The sequence below is a fragment of the Schistocerca piceifrons genome, chromosome 3 (assembly GCF_021461385.2).
Source record: "Schistocerca piceifrons isolate TAMUIC-IGC-003096 chromosome 3, iqSchPice1.1, whole genome shotgun sequence".
Taxonomy (NCBI): domain Eukaryota; kingdom Metazoa; phylum Arthropoda; class Insecta; order Orthoptera; family Acrididae; genus Schistocerca; species Schistocerca piceifrons.
Window position 1 is genome coordinate 438595196 of NC_060140.1, and position 22637 is coordinate 438617832.

The 22637-nt window shown below is 40.7% G+C and overlaps 1 protein-coding gene across 1 annotated transcript in view; it reads left to right on the top strand.

The window, feature by feature from the left end:
- LOC124788726 (dipeptidase 1-like) overlaps window positions 1-22637 on the top strand; it is a 407387-nt gene that overhangs the window by 344411 nt on the left and 40339 nt on the right. Inside the window, exon 9 of the mRNA XM_047256006.1 lies at window positions 15325-15409. Coding sequence (XP_047111962.1) covers window positions 15325-15409 — 85 coding nt within the window. The remainder of the gene's footprint in view (window positions 1-15324; window positions 15410-22637) is intronic.

The window sequence follows — 22637 nt, forward strand, 5'->3', positions numbered from 1 at the left end:
GAAAATTATAATACGTTTCAGTCTACTCTTCACCTTAGTAAATTGCAGTCTCTTTCTACATAGGCTCCTGGGTCGCTTTACAATCCAATGTTTGATTTCTGATTATCTTCCTTACCCAGGACTTATCCAAGTAAATCTCAAGCTCTGGTGATATTTGAAAAATGTAATCGCTATTACCAACTTAAGTTACTATTGAAGCCTCTTAGATATTCACCTCGCACCTACTACCAAGCACATATTCTCCTGTAACATCGTTCACAATTTTTTCCCCTTTCACCGCGTTTCAGTCTCACTTTATTACTAGATTATCATTTTCATTTATGTACTGAATCAATATCTACATGTACATTCTCCATCTCGTTATCTCGTACTTGAGACTTCGGCGTGTATATCTGATTTATTTTTTCTGGTGTCGGTTTTCTATTGATTTTGATGAGAACAATACTTAAGCTGTTCACAGTGAATCACTTGCTACCCTACGTTCATATTCATAATGAATCCTACTGTTGTTATGCCACATTTTATTACTGTTGATCACGAATTCCCATCAGTTTTCCAAATTCACTTCACTGACCGACACTAAATGTAGACTGTGTAATTGAATTTCCATTTTCAGATTTTCTAAATTCTCTACCACTTCCAAATTCATGACATTCTGCGTCTCGTAGAATGTTTCTTCCTCGTTGCTTATCCTACGATTTTCCTATGGTTACCTTCTCTTTGGTAGACCACTCTCAGGACTCCAAATGGTGGACAAATACAGAATCTTTTGCCAATAGATAAATCATTGTGACATTAGTTCAATTACGTTCCACATTTCCTGTGGACACACATTGTGCCTCTAATGGAGTGGTTTCTATTGCCTTCTGTGTCTTCTGTTGTTAATTGCATATTCTTCCAAGGAGCCGTTTCCCATCCCAAGGGCTACTCTGCCCTCTCTGACGTTGCCATTGACAGCATAACGGTAACTCCTAGTACCAAGAGTCTTCAACTGCCATTGCTGGTGATTCTTATTCAGATAAAGCAGTTTTAATTTCTAAGGATGGACCCAGGAGATTTCGATTAATAGTCAAAGGTGCTACCCACACAATACCCCCACTCATTTGTAAACCTTTTATTAAATCATCTAGAGCTTACATAACATGTTTCAGAACATTCCAACGAGAATGTACTTCCAAAATAATGTGACACATTCGCTAAGAAGAAACTGCTCATAATTGTCAAGTAATCCATCCAAGGAGTGCTCAGTTCATTGCCTGGAGTAACGCGTAACGGTAATGTGAAATGAAACGTAGAATTTCAAAGAATCTAAAGTACATGGTTTGATGAAATTGCGACAACCTCGAACTGCTGAAATTTTCTCTTGAACATTTTGTATTACGATTAATTTAAGCCTTTCATTTCTAATAACTGAATTGTAATTTATGAGATAAGTACAAAGTGTAATGGTTTAGAGCTAGTGGAACGAATAGTTATTTATTTAGCGTGGAGCATAGCAGATCACGTACATAAGAGGCACAAAAAAACAAAGAAAAAATTGTATTGAAAGAGATGTGCGTAAGTCATGGTGACCCTGGATAGTACTTGTTATGAACTACACGAACTAGCTCATATACTGACGACCAGAAGCTATGTTTGATCGTTATTCTTTGTGGAAGCATTTTTGTTAGTTCGGAAAGCGTATTGAGGTGGCTGATGTGCAAGAACTTTTTACAGAATAAAACTTTCAACGGTCACTCATTTGTTTGGAATTCACCTGATGAGTTTGGAGTCAACACGCATTTATCGTGACTTCCAAGAAGCCACATTGTAGTTCCTCGAACTTCCGACGTAGATAACTTATTTAACGGAATAGCGATCCCTGAACGTTAACGAGTAGGTAAACAAGGAGACAATATTTCCTGCGTGCTTCGATAAACAATGGGTCTTTCAGAAACTTCGTGGTGCTGTATCGGTTTACGGATAATCGAGAAAGTTTAGCGGAGACGGGAGGACATTTCTCATCCCGGAAGGCAGGCGCTGCTCGGCAGTTTATTTGCGCTGACCCCGGCCGCCTCCAAGCCGAGCTATATCGGGGGTTGCCAGACTCCATGCCAATTCCCCCCTACACCTCCGCCAGCTCCGCCCCACCCACAACACCATCGGACAGCTGCGCGCTGTCGGATGAGTGCTGGGGTGGAGGCATCCGTTGTGATTGTTTGCCGGCATCAGCACAAACTGCCGTCTTGATTGGCCAGGAAGTACACTGTGATATAAGTGCGACGTTCGCTGCGTCTTCCCGTCTATCGTCTTTACTTCTGCCTCTCTCTCCATCACACACCCGGAAATCGGAAACTGCGTTTCGCTTGTCGTAATCTGTGTGTCAACTCGATCAGACATGTTGACGGCAAAATTACTGCAATTATTTCACCTCATCCTAATATTCATGTCACTCTTCCCCCCTCCCCCCCCCCCCAATTCTTCACCTATTTCCTGTACATTCCAATACTATTCATCCAAGTTATTTCACTGATTTCTCCACGTATTAATGTTATAGTATTGGCATGTTTACACACATGTAATGCCTTGCCGGCCGAAGTGGACGAGCGGTTCTAGGCGCTTCAGTCTGGAACCGTGCGACCGCTACGGTCGCAGGTTCAAATCCTGCCTCGGACATGGGTGTGTGTGATGTCCTTAGGTTAGTTAGGTTTAAGTAGTTCTAAGTTCTAGGGCACTGATGACCTAAGATGTTAAGTCCCATAGTGCTCAGAGCCATTTGAACCATTTTGTAATGCCTTATTATTTCAGGTTTTTCGTTCCAGTTATCAAAAAAATTTTAACACTCGAACTTATTGCTAACGATGTAGCAGCTTGCGATATTAGTAATGAAATTCAGTCGAGGAAATTGCTATGTTACACTGACGACAGCTAGTTAAGGAAAAACACTTGACATGTACGCTAAAAATCTTTCATCATCATCACCAATTTTCAAAAAGCGCGTGAGTCTGGTCTTATGGTCACAGAGGAAGTTGCTGTAGAGATATCCTTAGTCTTCCAATGTCTCTCTTCCCGTTCAGTCTATACGACAAAATTTCTTTCGATATTTTTCCTTCGTACACTCTGTGCATATGTGACTGCTGACTATAATATTTTGGAATATGTCTTCAGATAAAAGTTGTTTTTAGTGTTCTTAGTTTCTGAATTCAGTTGAATTTGAGAGCCATCTTTGCATTTCCCCTTCTTAGTTTTTCGCGGATTTTAACAACCGCAGTTCTGATCCCTGTACCTTACTACTGTATTTAACATTCGTCCCCCATACACATGAGCCAAAATAAAAACATCACTGTAATATTTCAATTTTGTTTGTTCTCTAGTTTTACTAGATAATCTCCTTCACATTGTTCGACATATTCCATAGCAGTTATTTAGTTGATAGATAACAGGATAAATGTTCTAGGTCATGTCACTTGCTCATTAGGTCTGTTGTGTAGGCTATTTTTGTTCGGATTCGTTATTTAACTTTGAAAGCCATTGTTATACAGATAACTTACTTACTTCCATGTCTGAATGTAAAGACATTAATGACGATTGTCAACCGCATTGTATGAGAATATCAGGGCATTAGGCGTTTTAGATGGCGGTTTACTATCAGCTAGTGACATACGAAAACTAGCGGCGGACCGAGACTCACAAGGCTTTCCCACTTATAGCAAGCAGTCGCCTTACCACTCTTCGACTCTCCGTGGATGCCTCACAGAAGGACCCAAACTTCCATGTCACACTGTCTACATCCCTGTACCTTAGTCCCCTACATTCATCATTTAACGCACGCAGCTTTACTCTGCATTCCCACACTAGTGAGAACGAGACTGTGAGTAATAGGGAACCATTACGCTATTGTTATCTTTCTACACGTACTGTAAGCTTTATTTTGGAATTAGCGCTTTATCCTAGACGATGTAGCTGACATATTTTGTTACTGAGCTTGCTGTCTTAAGTCCGGAGACAAGTGCCCAAGCCAGTTTGTTTCGTACATATTTCATCTCTGTATACAGTTGAAACTGCTGAGTGTGCTGAAGACAATGTCGTTCCTCCTCCTCTCCTGCTGTCACCAAATAAAATATTTGTTGATGCCTCCTAATTTTGATATCGTTCTTTAGTCAAAATGTTTCTTAATGGAGACATATATTGAATAACAAATGTGTAAATACACTCTTAAAAGAGCTCGACGCACCACGGTTGAATTATCCGAATGCGACGGATATCGGTGTATGTGAACTACACCTACAAGCAGGTGATTACAATTTCATTAAAACAGGATGATTTCTTCAAGAGAAAGAGCTTCACAAAGAAAGGAAGTCAGTAACGTGTTGGTGCATCTTCGTCCGGGATGGCTTTCCATGAAGGGCAACAAATGAGGCATATAATATTGTCGACTTATTAGTGTGCTGCAAAGCAAGGGCCTTGCCGCAGTGCATACACCGGTTCCCGTGAGATCACCGAAGTTAAGCGCTGTCGGGCGTGGCCGGCACTTGGATGGTTGACCAACCAGTAGCCATGCGCTGTTGCCATTTTTCGGGGTGCACTCAGCCTCGTGATGACAATTGAGGAGCTACTCGACCGACGGTCGGATGGTCCCGATGGGCCACTTGTGGCCTGAAGACGGAGTGTGCTGCAAAGGTGCCTAGGATGGCAAACAAAGATTTACTGATAAGAAATAAAGTAGGTCCACAGACCGTAACTCCTCGTCGTCGGTCCGTATGGCATACGACAGACAGGTTTTCATCCAATCATTGTTAGGGGCGTCTCCAGATATGTCTTTGCTGGTGATTGGGGCTCAGTTCGAAGAGGGACTCATCACTGAAGGCTATTTTACTCCAGTTAGTGAGAGGCAAGGCTGATTAAGTGTCTGGACAGCGGTGGGAAACCAACCTGGGTGTGGCTCACCATACAGCTCGACAACCAGGAGTGATGGTATAAGGTGCCATTTCTTTTCACAGAAGCATTGTGAACAGTGGGACCCTTACAGCACAGCTGTACGCCTGTATTTTTGGCCAGTTTTCTTGTCCTTCATGACAAGCCACTTGGGCTTATATTTCAGCAAGATAATCGCCACACGCGTATGACGAGAGTATCAAGTGCCAAACCCTTCTTTGGTCAGCAAGGCAGCCGGACCTCTCCCTGAGTGAAAACATTTGGACCATTATGGTCAGAATACTCTAACCATTTCTGTATTTTGATGATCTAGCGCTCCAATTGGACAGAATTTGGCACGACATCACTCAGGCGGAGATCAAACATTTCTGCCAGTGAATATCAAGCTGAACAATTGCTTACATAAGGATCAGAAGTGGACTAATGCGTTACTTACTTACTCCATTTGTGAAGCTCTTTCTCTTCTTGCATAAATTTTCCAATTCTTATGAAATCGTAGTCATCGAATTTCGGTAATTCATTCACTGTGCGTTCTTTTTTTTCGGTGTCTCCATGTTGCAAAATTGGTTCTATGAAATGACCTTATGGACTGGTCCATTCGAGTTTTTCCACACTTACAAGGTTTTATGGTACGTGTGCGGACACTAATTGCGAAAACCAGTGTGACGCAGTTCTCACAAAAATTGAATAAATGTGTCTGTGATCGTTAGAATACTTCGTGAGCTGTTAACTACAAAGCATTTGCTACATCTTAAAATAGTGAGTGGTAGCTGAGAAGGAAGTCATTGGTTTTATTCCCATCAGTAATAATCTTATTACGTTGTTTCAAAAATTCCACATTTTCTATCAAATGTAAATGTTAATTGATTTTAATTGAGTCGGCAAGAAGTCTGAGAACATTTTATAGAAATGTGCCGTCGCCAAACACTTCGTTCTCATTTAACTAACCTCTGTTGAATTATTGTAGTTTCATAAAAGTAAAATACTTAAATATACCATTACTGATATATAAAAGTACTAAAAACAAATTATGAGCTTATGTATAAAATGGGAACTAAAATACTTTTTAGAGCTCCCTGCTTCAGTCGGTGAGTCTGTCCGACTGTTTCTCCGGCTCTTAAGACCCATTTTTTATCGTGAACAGGCAGATATATCATGTACAGATTTATGTCAAACAGTAAGGTCTATGTTCCTTTGGCGGCGTACGAAATTTAAACTTCTAAGGCAGTTTAATCAAAAGACGCGTCTTTTTAGTCTCCTATCTCGATACTCGCAAACTGACTATTCTAAAGTTACAAGAATGTGTGTAGAAAAGTAATGCCTCTGAAGCCTTTATGCGAAAACTATCGAGGCTTTTCAAAAAAAGCACTCCGTCTTCAGGCCACGAGTGGCCTACCGGGACCATCCGATCGCCGTATCATCTTCAGTGGAGGATGTGGATAAGAGGGGCGTGGGGTCAGCACACCGCTCTCCCGGTGGGGTCGTTATTATGGTATTCTTGACCGAAGCCGCTACTATTCGACCGAGTAGCTCCTCAATTGGCATCACGATGCTGAGTGCACTCAGAAATTTAAAAAAAAAAAAAAAGTCAACATTATTTTCATTCTACATCCTTTTCCGTCGTGTCTGCATATTTATTTCTCAACATAGTCATCCCAGCGACGAACACACTTTTTCCGATGAGAGGTGCTGACACCGTCACTGTAGAAGCTTTGACTGCGTTCACGAAGCCAGTACCTCACCTCTGCATGCACTGCTTCATCACTATCAACGTGAAGTCCCTTAAGGTGTTATATGTTTCGGAAACAGATGAAAATCAGATGGGACCAAATCGGGACTGTATGGAGGATGATCGACGACAATAAACCCAAAGCGTCGGATTTTGGCAGATGTCGGAGAGTTCATGTGTGATGTGACGTTGCCATGCTGAAGAAGAAGGCACTCTGTGAGTAGAAGAACTCTTCGAATTAATTTTTTCAGATTTCTGGGTATCTCTCACTCATGGACATACTTAGGTTACACATTACCACGTTAGATCCCACAACTCGGAGCCCTCTAGGGCCAGAGATTTTCTACTTTGGTCAGCGAAGCGGGAAAGTTGACCGAGTAATGCGCATGGCCAGTAATACCTCAAGCGATATTGAGAACAGAGTAAAACAATTCGCAGACGCTGCTTTTCAGCATCTCTTCGTTGATGAACTTTTTATTTACAATTCATTCTCCATGCTCTGGCGGTAAAGCACATGCTTGGAAACTGAGTGGCAAATTGCATGTGCTTATGGCAGTTATAAAAAGTAGTAAAATGCTAAAAATATCTGGTTCTTACATTCTGCTCTAGCAGATGACAAAACTATGACCTATGTAACAATGATATATATCCCAATCACACACATAGGCTAGGTATTATACAAATTGAAGGTGAATGTGAGAGAAGGGAAACGAAAGGTGAGGAACCATAGACGCCGGTTGTATCACGACTTTATGCGGAATCAGCGGCGACGAGTAAAAATGTGTGCTCGACCGGTATTAGAATCCGCGATCACGTACTAAATACTAAGTTGTGTTAATTGTGGGAACCATATCGTCACATCCCTTGGCCGACCCACATTCGCACCCAGTACCACCTATCAGCAATACTTGTCCATTTTCCATGTTCTCCATGCTCATTACTTGGAGATTCCCGCAGGAGGTACAGCATAATCGTGCATGGTGGATTTTTTGCCCATCGACGCCAATTAGATGAATGTTCAAAACAACAGACACCGCGCTTTTATATGGTTGATTCATCTTGGATATGTCTGGAAGACGAGCGAAAGCAATCATATAACTCATTCACCTCAGTAGGCAATGAGTCCACCACCTTTAGTGAGAACCCACAAATACGTTCAACCTTTTGCGGAACCTCAAAGTAGCGAGCAGGGTAACGTGAATGGGTACTCTGAATAGGTGGCGCTGGGTGGGCATGTGGGTTGGCTGAGAGCTGTGCCTTAATAGTCTGTGGAGGTGCGATACAATGCAACTGCCTAATAAGCAGGATAACCTGGGTACGAATCCCAGTCTGGCACATGGTTCCAATCGTCGCTACCCATTCTGCATAAATCCACAATGCAAATTCGATCAAGAGTAGCTTCCCTTTATTTTGTCAGAATGTTTGGCAAGAAAATTTATTAATACTGATATTTATTATAATATATTACATGTGTTAAAACACACGCATTCTAAATATAAAATACATGTGGTGTGTAAATAGGGCCCCTTACTTGAAAGGTAGAATATTTCATAACAATAATAACAGTATAACCAATATTCGTGTTGCAAAATTGGCATAGAAATGTTTCAGTATAGTTTCTTACATCTCATGTATGTTGGTATGCATGAGCCAAATTTGTAGGCATGCATTCTGAGTCTTCAGTAAATAAAATCTCCACCAAAATGGTTCCATTGTGCAACATGTTTGGACCTGAAATATAAAACACTTTCAATGAGATCAACAAAGCATGTAACTTCATCACTGGTACAAAGTAATCAGGTATGAAGTTATCTGCCACATATGTTCATACATCTAAGATGTTACAAAAGAAATTACTTGTCTAATGTAGTGAGTACCAGTACGACTTAAGTTCTAAAATTCATATGTATGTTTAAAACCATTTAAAATTTCCCATTATATTCATAAAATCACATTGTAGTGTAATAGTACACAATGCCGAATTTTCGTCACCTAATTTAGTCTTGATATTCTTTGTTATTTAATCTTTGTGATAATGGCACACAAGAAACTATTATCTGTGAATGTGTTTTCCCGTCAGCTACTCCTGTTGTACGCGAGCAGTGATTTGTCGTTTTTTATTCGAAGGAAGGAAGAGTGGGTGTAATTTACCATTAACATCCAGGTTGTTAAAGATGGAGCAAAAGGTTCAATTTTGTCAAGGATGGGAAGAAAATTCGCCATGAGCTTCCTAAGGAATCATTCTGGCATTTGCCTGGAGTGATTTAGGGAGTTCATAGAAAACTTAAATCTGGATGGTTGGATACAGGTTTTAACCGTCGACCTCCCAAAAGCCCGTCCAGTGCGCTAATCACTGTGCCACCTCTCTTCATGCGACGGTTTGATTTATGTAATAGGTGTGATTTACGTAATAGCTACTCTGACAACAAATATTTCTTTTGTAATGTATGATGTCTGACAATAGCACACGAGAAATACGACATGTGACTGTGTTTTAACAGCTGCTATCTCAATTAAACCACCTGCGATTTGACGTCATTAGGTAAAAGATGTTAGCAACAGTAATAGTACGTCTACGGTATGCCATTTTCACGATGTACGAGGATGTGGTCTTCATTAATGCAGAAGCTTGATTCCAGATCAGTTCTCAAACTACATGTGTCACGATGACAGGATTTACATGTCAAATATATTTTAGGTTTCGACATGTGCTGAAGCACAATGTAAATAATAAATGCAATTTGCGGGACGTTCTGTAGGCAAGCGCTGTTTTGGTGTTTACTGCATTCCTTTTATGCCAACGACCTTGCCACAGTGGTAGCATCGGTTTCTGTCAGATCACCGAAGTTAAACGCGGTCGGGCTTGGCTAGCACTTGCGTAGGTCACCGTCCGAGTCTGCCAAGTGCTGTAGGCAAGCGGGTGCAGCCCTTGTGAGGCCAATTGAGTACTTGACTGAGAAGTGGCGGCACCGGTCGAGAAAACTGACAACGGCCGGAAGAGCAGTATGTTGACCGCATGCCCCTCTATATAAACATCTAGTGACGACTGTGGGACGAACATGACATAGCGGGTGGTCGGTAACTTTGGGTCTTCACGACCTGTTTAGAGGGTATTTGGTTTTTGTTTTCCAAGTTGCCAAAATTGCAATAGCGGCTTTTATAAGTAAACAATTTTAGATTGAAATTCAACAACAATGTTTTTGTTGTGATCTTCAGTCCAGAGACTGGTTTGATGCAGCTCTCCATGCTGTTCTATCCTGTGTAAGCTTCTTCATGTCCCAGTATCTACTGCAACCTACATCTTTCTGAATCTGCTTAGTATATTTATCTCTTGGTCTCCCTCCATAATTTTTACCCTCCACGCTGCCCTCCAATACTAAATTGGTGATCCCTTGATGCCTCAGAACATGTCCTACCAATCGATCCCTTCTTCTATTCGAGCCACAAATTTCTCTTTTCCCCGATTCTATTCAATACCTCCTCATTAGTTATGTGATCTACCCATCTAATCTTCAGCATTCTTTTGCAGCACCACATTTCGAAAGCTTCTATTCTCTTCTTGTTCAAACTATTTATCATCCATGTTTCACTTCCATACATGGCTACACTCCATACAAATACTTTCTCAAACAACTTCTGGCACTTGAATCTATACTCGCTGTTAACAAATTTCTCTTCTTCAGAAACGCTTTCCTTGCCATTGCCAGTCTACATTTTATATTCACTGTACTTCGGCCACCATTAGTTATTTTGCCCTCCAAATAGCAAAACTCATCTACTACTTTAAGTGTCTCATTTCCTAATCTGATTCCCTCAGCATCACTTGATTTAATTCAACTACATTCCATTATACTGGTTTTGCTTTTGTTGTTGTTCATCTTATATCTTCCTTGCAAGACACTGTTCATTCCGTTCAACTACTCCTCCCGGTCCTTTGCTGTCTCTGAAAGACTTACAATGTCATCGGCGAACCTAGAAGTTTTTATTTCTTCTCCATGGATTTGAATTTCTACTCCAAATTTTTCTTTTGTGTCCTTTACTGCTTGCTCAATATACAGATTGAATAACACACATCGTTTACAAAATTCTTCAGGAATGTGAAACTCAGGTAAAAGACGATCTACTACTGATGTATATAATTTTTTCATTTGACACTAAGACTTATCGTATATCTTTATCATCTTTTAATTTATATTCGTGGGATTAATAATTAAAAATAAAATGATGTTATTTGTATTGAAAATTGTGATTCAGAATTTATTGATTAAAGTTTGCGTAAGATAATGAGAACAGAATTTATTTTAAAAATTAAAAAAATTGCTGCTAGTAAGAATCGAACCAAAGATCTCAGGAATATACTACTTAAACTCTACACATTAAGACCAGTGCCTGCTTTAGCAGGCTGGGGATGTTTTGTACTTAAGAGCGCTCGGAAACACTTAACTCTTCATATGCGACTACAATTTTTTATCTTATTCGTTTAAGAAACTGATGTCCGGGAATGAATTCCAAATCCTAAGAATAAAATCGAAGGGATTCACCACATACAGTTCTCTTGTCAGTAAGTTGCATTTCTTTCACGAGATAATCTTATTAACAGGGACTTGCGAAGTGTCTTACTTAATCGAACATCCAATTAGGTGAAAAACGGGACTGGTTTCTCATTTCCACTCCAATGAAGAAGAGAGTCAGACAGAAGCCTCTGTACGCCGTCGTCAAGAATGAAGAGTTATCACATGAGCAAATGAGCCTATAGTTTTTCCAGGGCCAATGATGTTACTGTCTAATACAGGTTTAAGAGTGATAGAAAGCGGCGTTGAATCTTTCAGACCGACATCTTCTGTCATGTTGGATGTTTAATAACTGAACTGAGAAACATAACCACGTTATCAGTGCTGCAGACAGGAAATGGGTGAAAATGCTACTAATTATCCTGAAATATAGTGATAGTTGTTTGCCGTTGTATTCCTCCTCTCTGTTACAAGTTTCTGAGTGCATATCTGTGATAAGTGGATGAATGTAATCGGATACTGCACAGTACTGCATTGTTTTTGATGACAGGACGTGACTGAAACGTGATGTCTACACATACCCTGCTCTCCTAGAAAGGAACAAAGATGACTCCCGATTAGTAAATTGCAGTCGCGTTAACGGATATCAGTCAACCGTTTTACATGTGGGACTGAAAGGAAAGTTCAGTATTCATTGTGTCCTTGACTTTATCGCCTTTGAAGAATGTCCCGCATTATTGTAAGGATATAGTTAGAATAAGGCCCCGACCTTGTATGACATTGAAAACACGTTTTTACTAATGCTACCAGAACGCTTTTGTCAGAAGTGGTATAGACAATAATAATAAACGGCTGCTGCTACCTTAGTAGGGGTGAGTAATGGAACTGTGTTCGGCCCATTAAGGACCAAGACAGAATTCTTTGATTGGTATTTACATTACTCACCCTACACACCATTACTAAAGTAGCAGCATTCAGTTCTTATTTCTCTAACCATTTCTATAACCATAGACATAAAATGTCGCATATTTCTGCGCAACTCTCTTCGTACAGTTCTGAACACTCGCTGAAGTTGTGTCGACTGTTTATTAAAATTAAGTTATCTAACGACGGCCTAAGAACCCGAAAGCCGTTTCATAACGAACTATTAAATAAATTTATAATATTACTTGAAAATACAGCTCTTCGGTTGCACAGGTAAAAAATTTTCAACTTTACCTAGGTTTCAACTGCTCTAAGGCAGCCTTCATGAGAAGTAAAAAATTTTTACATTACCTATAACAGAGTTTTGGAATAATACAAAAATTATTAAATTAAACATATGTAATAAAATTACATCATAGCTAACTGCTACGGTACAGTAGACAAAGAAAGCATACTTACATAGAGTAAATAGTTAAGAAATGGTTTAAAGCAACAGTGCTCACGTTAAAGATAAAAATATATTTGTACATTATAAAATTTTCCTAGGAATGCACAACTTGATTACGACGCGCCGCTAAGGGTCGCGTGTGCGGCCGGCCCTCTAAGCAGCATCAGACTGACAGGCGCGCGCGCCGTCGATGTTAGCAAGTCGGCACTTTGTATCGCGCCATCTAGTATTGAATGCTTGTAATTTACAGTGACAACAGCTGTCAGAAGCATTGGAACAGTAGTGCACGTAATGTGCTGATTACATTATATCAGATAGTATGTAACAGATCGAAAGTTGAACAAAATATTATAGTGTAAAACAGGGAGAGAGAAAACGATATTTAAGGCTACAGTACGGGAAGCATAATAGCAATATTCCGCGTTAAGTGATTTTAAGCAAGGGTTTTACACCATCAAAGAAATTTTTATCACGTAATTGTAATTGCTCATTGAGGATTAAATGGTTGTTGCGGGAAAAGTGTTTGAAAATTTCCAACTGTTCAAGAATATCAAGTCTGAAGCCTTTCTTGTCCGTATGTAAGAAACTAATATCATGAACGTCTTTAGGTTTGTGTCCTGTGATAAGAAGGTGGTCAGCGAATGACGAATTATGTACGTTCGTACCTTTTTTCCCTAATAGATGCTCTTTATATCTAATCGAAAAAGCTCGTCCAGTCTGTCCTATATAGTAAGCTGAGCAAGTGTCACTGGTGATTTTATAAACGCCTGGGTTTTGCAGAGGCGACCGTCCTGGTTTTTAATTATGGATAAGATTATTTTTGAGAGAGTTGTTGGTAGAGAAAACTATGTTGCAGCCATATTTATTTTTAAGGAGACGTTGCAATCTGTAGGTTATTGGCCCTACATACGGTAAAGAGAAGTGTTTCTTCAAATCGCTATGCTCGTCAATAGTGGTCCCCAAGCATGGTAATTATGTTATTGGTTTTCTGTCTGAAGACATTATCTACTATATTTGCTTCGTAACCATTATTAACTGCAATGCTTTTAATTAGATTCAATTCGGTTTTTAAATTTTCAGAGGACAAAGGGGTAGAGATTGCTCTATGAACAGCAGAGTGAAAAAATTCTTTTTTGTGAGATCGTGGGTGTGTGGAACAGGCTGGCACAATTTGGTCGGAAAGAAAATCCTTACGAAAAATATTGAAAGAGATTTTGTCATTCACTATTGTCAAAGTTAAGTCTAAATAATTTAACTGACGGGAGCTGTTTTCAAGTTCACATGTGAAGGTGATTTTTTCATGTAGTTTGTTAAAGATCTAGAACAGGTGGTTAATTCCATAGTTCGTTCCCTTATAGACGATTAAAATGTCATCGACGTACCTAGAATATGAAACAATTCCTAAGGTGGTAGTGGAAAAATTTTTGAATAATGTCTCTTCTAGAGAGTTGATAAAAATGTCTGCTAGGATGCTAGCTAAGGGATTGCCCATAGCAAGACCATCAGGTTGTTGGTACAGCTGTCCATTGAATTCGAAATAATTGTACTTTGTTACGATCTGCATTAGCTTAATCAAATCAGTGATCTGTTCATCCGAGAGTTCTTTTTTGAACAAACGTAAGTTATTCTCTATGATATCTAAAGTAGTTAGTACAGGCCCATTGGTATAAAGGTTTTTAATATCGAATGCGAACATCTTTATGTTTTCGTCGCAGTGTATGTCTTATTTTGTTGATAAGGCCCTGACTGTTAGCTATAGAGTAATTATTTCGAAAACATAAGACCTTTTTAATTTATCATGAAGGAATTTTGCTAGATCGTCGTAAGCGCTGTTCGTACTACTAGAAATAGGACGAATACGGTGATTTATTTTGTGGACCTTAAACTGGGACCGAGGCTTAGGCGGCTGGGGGTTCATGTTAATCTCTCTCCCCGTTTTACAGTATAATATTTTGTTCAACTTTCGATCTGTTACATACTATCTGATATAATGTAATCAGCACATTACGTGCACTCCTGTTCCAATGCTTCTGACAGCTGTTGTCACTGTAATTTACAAGCATTCAATACTAGATGGAGCGATACAAGGTGCCGACTTGCTAACATCGACGGCGCGCGCGCCTGTCAGTCTGATGCTGCTTACAGTGCCGGCAGCACGCGCGACCCTTAGCGGCGCGTCGTAATCAAGTTGTGCATTCCTAGGAAAATTTTATAATGTACAAATATATTTTTATCTTTAACGTGAGCACTGTTGCTCTAAACCTTTTCATAACTATTTGCTCTATGTAAGTATGCTTTCTTTGTCTACTGTACCGTAGCAGTTAGCTATGATGTAATTTTATTACATATGTTTAATTTAATAATTTTTGTATTATTCCAAAACTCTGTTATAGGTAATGTAAAAATGTTTTACTTCTGATGAAGGCTGCCTTAGAGCAGTTGAAACCTAGGTAAAGTTGAAAATTTTTTACCTGTGCAACCGAAGAGCTGTATTTTCAAGTAATATTATAAATTTCGTCTACGGTTGCTGCATTATCGGCCTTGTTGAAACCTAGGTAAAGTTGAAAATTTTTTACCTGTGCAACCGAAGAGCTGTATTTTCAAGTAATATTATAAATTTCGTCTACGGTTGCTGCATTATCGGCCTTGTTCAAAATTGTATTAAGTAAATATTATTTGGAACATTAATACTGTGTATACAAGTTTTTGGTATGCCTGTGTTCCTCCAAGAACCAACGGAATATTCCAAAAATATTTATAAAGTTATTATTGACTAATGTTAAAATTTTGTTTCACAGGCTGACAACGGCGGTATAGTGATGGTGAACTTCTACACGTACTTCATCACCTGTAATTCGACTGCCAATATATCTGATGTGATAGGTAAGATACCATTCTCTCTATAGTTCAGTCTATATATACAGTACAGGGTGATTATAATTAAACTTTCACAACATGAGAGGACGCCATGTAAAACAAGTGATCGGAGGACAAACGGAACTTTGAGGAAACATTTGGAAGAACAGACGGAAAAGAAATAACGAGTAAACCATTGAAAGAACCAAATTTTAATTTAAGATCTCAGGGTAACATTTTTTAACTGAGTATCGTATTTGCGTGCCAGTTCACAAAGGTTGCTTAAGGTGACGACCATGTGCATCTACGAAAGCCTGGAAACTCACCAGCAACACGATTTCACTGTTGACGGACTCTCAGATGATTGGCCGAGTCGTGGTGTCACCCTGCCGCAGCGTTTCGGTGAGTTTAGCTGATCACCCGAGAAGACTGCATCATTGTAATAAGGCCTGCAATCATATATACCGTTTCACAATTGTTCGCGGTACTTTTCCAACGGTCGACGATGGAATGTTCAGCTGTCAGTTCGTGCTCTGCTTGAGATCCCACATTCCGTCCAGCATTCTCAGCTATAAAAACAGTAACATCCTCAACAATTTGTGGAGCTGATGGCCCGTCGGCTTCTCCCATGAGCAGTTCACAAATCGCCTGTTAATTCGATCTTCCGCATCATGTTCTTCAGACCCCGTGTGGTAAGAGGACCTCTACGTAATTCTTTAATGCATCGTTATTAACGAAATGCAGCAGCACTATTGTTATTGTTTTGACAAAACAGCTTTGCGATTAAAATCTGTTTACCTTGTCTAGACCCATGTTGACTGTTTGCAGCTGTAATTCACCCTGATGCTTCTGCTTAAGTCCTACGTCGCCGTAACAGTACCAGTACCAGATTATAACACTACCACAACTAACAACGTAAAAACTGCGGTGAATAGTCTGAATATAGTCCCTATTAAGTTGGGTGCCCATAAGGTAAATATTTTTCCAACTATATGGGTACAGGGAGTGACAGTTTAACCTTAACCACCTTGTATGTGACGAATGCCAGAAGCACAAACTCTAAATACTCTAGTATTAAACTTGAAAGTGGGTACCAGAAACTGTTACTGCCTGTAAATGGTTGTTTTATCCTTCTGCAGCTCTGTGACTCTATGTGCGTAGCAGCTACTGGGTATACTCAACTACCTCTAAAGAATACCAGATGTAGTCTAATTCTCTTAGAAAAATATACATCCTATAACTGAGTGTGGGAAGCTGTTAAGTGTTCCATCCCAAAAGCAAACAGCTGTTATTTTCTTTTTTCCATATACCTTCCCCATAATCCTCCTTTTGGATTAGTTGCCAGTTGGCAATAGCTACACAAAAGTTTTAGGCCTGCCTCAGTAGTTTGAAGTGTCTTTGCAAGAATTATTTTGACGACAGGAAACTAGTTCGTCCAATGACCTGTGTAATAGGAGTAAATTAAACCCGAATTACCGGTGCAGTTGAGCAGAGCGTGTAGTGTCTCCAGCCGCGAACGGGACAATGCGCATTGTATACACTATTCTGTTAAGCCACATGTTCCGAGGGATCGTCTAGAGCTTAGACGTTGAGCACATTGTACCTATACGACAAGCTGGATTATGAACATGGGAGGTTACCTGCCGAATTCGCGCATACCATAGGAAGTACACTACTGGCCATAAAAATTGCTACACCATGAAGGTGACGTGCTACAGACGCAAAATTTAACCGACAGGAAGAAGATGCTGTGATATGCTAATGATTAGCATCTCAGAGCATTCACACAAGGTTGGCGCCGGTGGCGACACCTACAATGTGCTGACATGAGGAAAGTTTCCAACCGATTTCTCGTACACAAATAGCAGTCGACCGACGTTGCCTGGTGAAACGTTGTTGTGATGCCTCGTGTAAGGAGGAGAAATGCGTACCATCACGTTTCCGACTTTGATAAAGCCTACCGCGATTGCGGCTTATCGTATCGCTACATTGATGTTCGCGTTGGTCGAGGTCCAATGACTGTTAGCAGAATATGGAATCGGTGGGTTCAGGAGGGTAATACGGAACGCCGTGCTGGTCCCAACGGCCTCGTATCACTAGCAGTCGAGATGACAGGCATCTTATCCGCGTGGCTGTAACGGATCGGCCGGCCGGAGTGGCCGAGCGGTTCTAGACGCTACAGTCTGGAACCGCACGACCGCTACGGTCTCAGGTTCGAATCCTGCCTCAGGCATGGATGTGTGTGATGTTCTTAGGTTAATTAAGTTTAAGTAGTTCTAAGTTCTAGGGGACTGATGACCACTGCAGTTAAGTCCCATAGTGCTCAGAACCATTTGAACCACTTTAATAACGGATCGTGCAGCCACGTCTCGATCCCTGACTCAACAGATGGGGACGTTTGCAAGACAACAACTATCTGCACGAACAATTCGACGACGTTTGCAGCAGCATGGACTATCAGCTCGGAGACCATGGCTGCGGTTACCCTTGACGCTGCATCACAAACAGGACCGCCTGCAATGTTGTACTCAACGTCGAACTTGGTTGCACGAATGGCTAAACGTCATTTTTTAGGATAAATCCAGGTTCTGTTTACAGCATCATGATGGTCGCATCCGTGTTTGGCGACATCGCGGTGAAGTCACATTGGAAGCGTGTATTCGTCATTGATTACACGTCTCGGTCACCTCTTGTTCGCATTGACGGCACTTTTAACAGTGGACGTTACATTTCAGGTGTGTTACGACCCGTGGCTCTACCCTTCATTCGATCAATGCGAAACCACACATTTCAGCAGGATAATGCAGGACCGCATGTTGCAGGTCCTGCACGGGCCTTTCTGGATACAGGAAATGTTCAACTGCTGCCCTGACCAGCACATTCTCCAGACCCCTCACCGACTGAAAACGTCTGGTCAATGGTGGCCGAGCAACTGGCTCGTCACAATACGCCAGTCACTACTCTTGATGAGCTGTGGTATCGTGTTGAAGCTGCATGGGCAGCTGTACCTGTACACGCTATCCAAGCTCTGTTTGACTCAATGCCCAGGCGTATCTAGGCCTTTATTACGGCTAGACGTGGTTGTTCTAGGTATTGTTTTCTCAGGTTCTATACACCCAAATTGCGTGAAATTGTAATCACAAGTTAGTTCTAGTCCAATGAATACCCGTTCATTATCTGCATTTCCTCTTGGTGTAGCAATTTTAATGGCGAGTAGTGTAAATCGAATATTAAACCGCTTTCGGAAGGCTCATAACGTTGAACATCTGCCTCTTAGCGGTCGCCGTCGGTCAGTAACACTATCTGGAAATTATTCCTCATAGTTATACAGAGAGAAATGTAACGAAACTGCGAATTGTCTGTTCTTAGGTAGGTGTGCGTAGTGTCAGGGAGCGTTATCCGTGGTGCGTAGTGCGCAACCGTATCGGAATGACCGCTTTGCCCTTTGGGGTCCAATACGAACAACATTACTGAACCACACAGCACTGTTGTGCACGTAGAAAGCAGTCACAGAAACACCCTAAATGGCAACTGGATCAATGACGTTGGTTTTTCTCACAGACGTCTGAGGATATTCATAGAAGAGTTTGGGTCTAGGTGCCATATATGCAGTCCCATGGATTCAGCACCGAATTACCTTAGGCATGTATCACATACGGATCTGGAACACACGACACCGCTATCGAATTTAATTTAAACGGTGTGCCGTATCAGGACAGGACCCTTCAAGCTATTGTTGAGACCTACGGTCTACTTTTCTCTCACGGATTCGTCTTTCAGGACAAAAACTCACAAGCACATTGCTCCCATTGCATAAACACATCCCTTCAGGAGGCAACAATCTATCAACTGGAGTGGCCTGCTTTATCTGCTGACATGAGATAGGCTGATTATGCTTCCGACCGAATGAAATTTGTTGTATCTCTTAACACACTGGACAAACTTACCTGGGCTGCTGTGGAATAGTAGCAGAGTCTTGTGCGGGAACGTCTAGCAGTCATGACACGGAAGATCCAAGTAATGTACAATTCACGGGTTGGAGTAAGACTACTTCTTAACAGCTGCCTCAATTTTTAGTATCGTTTTCCTTGTATTTTCGAGCAGAAATTTTATGTTCTTTTAGTTCCATAAGACTTTTTCGTGCATTCACTGTCTACTGATATACATGCAAAAACACATGGTGCTGAAAAGTGGTCAACTCACTCCTACTTTTTTGTTTGATTTTATCGTCTGTAATTACCGTGTGTAAGTTTTATTCATACCTACTATGAGCACCTGGCTGTCTCATATTTTACTATTTTTGGTGGTTATAGCTTGAAGCTACTTCTCATTGCTTGCTACGGCTCGTGATAACAGGGTACTTTTCCATTTACGCCCAGAATTGACTTTCATCACTCAGAATAATTGAAATAATGCACCACGGATAACGCTCCCTGACACTGCCATCAGCCAGCATAATCAGTATAGAAAGGATAGAGATTTGCTTTTGCCCATAAACTGCTTTCCTTCAACTTATGATTATTTTTCATTCTGACCTTAATTTCCTTCACTTATGTTACTAACAACGTGAATACAATAAACTATTGGCAATTTACCTTAATTGGGAATGGATGAAGGTTTTTTTGCACCAAGAGCAACACAGGGATTTTGCTATAAATAATTTATTTCTCAAATTATGTTATGGTTCAATCTCCCATTCGGATAAGGACATTTACATCTGCAAGACGTGTAATGATTCCTTTTTGGGATTAATCTTGGGCTCCCAGTGCTAATGGAAGGTCATCGCATTATTAGGTAGCTGGAAGGTTTTATATAATGGAAATTATTTCGTCTCACAGTTCTGAGTGACGTACACGGTACTCTCTATATTAACTATTACGATCCGAGTATACCTTCACTCAATGGAAAACTACTCTTGATTCCATTATCAAGGGACTGAATGAAATTTAATTTTAGTAATGTATTCAAACATGGGTTAGCTATACGATCACTGTCGTGATTTATGTTAAATACAAAAACTGAAATTATCATAATTACGTTAATTGTGCGTGTTGTTGTTAGAGAATGTACTGTGATGGTCTACCGAAAATTAACTGACACAAAAATTTAACAGTTCTGTATCTTAAATTAGCTATCACTATAATCTGAAATTAATCCTCAAATGAAGCACTCAAATTTGAGGCACAAGTCACCACACGATAGTGACTGCCTAGCGAAGCTATAGTGATTCGAATATTCACTGAACTAATTTGGCGTCCGGAACCTGCCGTGCACACGTGACAGATAATGTGGTACCAGAACCTGTCACGAAGAAAACATGAAAAGCTAACATCCTTAATCAATGAAAACACGCTCACTGATCTGCCATTTTCCTTAGAAATGACTGAACATTAATAAAGAACGCACACGAAAGATACTCACCATTGAGAACTGGCCCTTTAAGTAGGTGCGAAACACATGGTTGCGGAGCGAGTACAAAAAAAAAAGACTATCCCAGATTCGCAAAATGATATGGGGATATTGTCATCCAATAACTGTCCCAATAAATACTCTTATATAATTAGAGCCATTTCTCATAGTTAGTCTCCAGCAAGGGTGCATACCATTGTTAATCTCGGAGTCACAAAGAAAGCCCACGAAATGTTAAAATTGATCCAATGTAACTTTTATAATTGATGTGGTACAAAATATAACTATTTTCAGCCTTTGGTAACAGCCCCTAAAACTTTGAGATTTCATAGCTTAAGTTTCCTTTATGTGCTCAGTGCGAAGTGCACTCAACATTATCACACAAAGAAAAGATCATTAGAACCAAATAAAATTTATAAACTCATACACAGCAACGAATTATTTTAACTGATCTGTTAATCGAACAGGTTTTACCCGTTGGTTTACAAACGAAAAGTCCGATGCTGAAAGCCAGCGTCACACACTATCGTAGCTACACTATTACAATCATCTAAATTGTTTGTCATAAACAAACAAAAATTAACACTTCTCCGAGCATGTCCCCATCTGTATTGACTTTAACTAATACGTTTCGAGCACAGTCCAAAATAATATAACTAATTTTTCAAGTAGTTTTGCTACCATATTAGTGTACGCAACGTGGAGACATACGAATTTGGGCCCTCCAGCTACACAATGCCCCGAAGGGACGTCTTCCTTTTTGGATCACTGGGGGGAAGAAGTTCCCCATTGGCAGATCTACCTGACGCACTGTGAACTGTATTTAAGTTGTGAAAACCCGTGCATACCTCTTTGACCAACGTTGCCCCATATTCATCTTTGGCTAGTTCTATCCTTTATACGCCCAAATAGTCACGCTTTATTCACTCATTTTCATGGGAAAGCGTAGTGAGGACTAATAAAGTGTGACCAATGAAATAAAACACAGATTAAATATGTTTTCAGGTCCAAATGGACATTGCGTGACCGAATTATTTCGCTTACCTTCTCCTTGTACTACCGCAAACTCCGATCATAAATGAAACGATGTGTTATATTACCGCGCTTCAGAGTTTTTTCGAGAAGTTTTAATGTAGGGTGAGAGAATATGTGGATAATGTTGTGGACTGGCGAGACAGCCAATCCACTAGGACGGGAGGCCGAAGGGCACGCGTTTAAGCCCACGCAGGATGGCGCGAGGTCTGGAACAGGACAAGGTCTTTATAGTAGCAAAAATAGTACGTAGCTTCTCGAATGCTTAACTTTAATCCATAATTGGTGAACATCGCACTTGACGGTACATGTTTTACAGCTTCAATAGCAACTGGTAATGGCGCCTTGCTAGGTCGTAGCAAAAAATGGTTCAAATGGCTCTGAGCACTATGGGACTTAACATCTATGGTCATCAGTCCCCTAGAACTTAGAACTACTTAAACCTAACTAACCTAAGGACAACACACAACACCCAGCCATCACGAGGCAGAGAAAATCCCTGAACCCGCCGGGAATCGAACCCGGGAACCCCGGGCGTGGGAAGCGAGAACGGTCGTAGCAAATGACGTAGCTGAAGGCTATGCTAACTATCGTCTCGGCAAATGAGAGCATATTTTGTCAGTGAACCATCGCTAGCAAAGTCGGTTGTACAACTGGGGCGAGTGCTAGGACGTCTCTCTAGACCTGCCGTGTGGCAGCGCTCGGTCTGCAATCACTGATAGTGGCGACACGCGGGTCCGACGTATACTAACGGACCGTGGCCGATTTAAAGGCTACCACCTAGCAAGTGTGGTGTCTGGCGGTGACACCACAG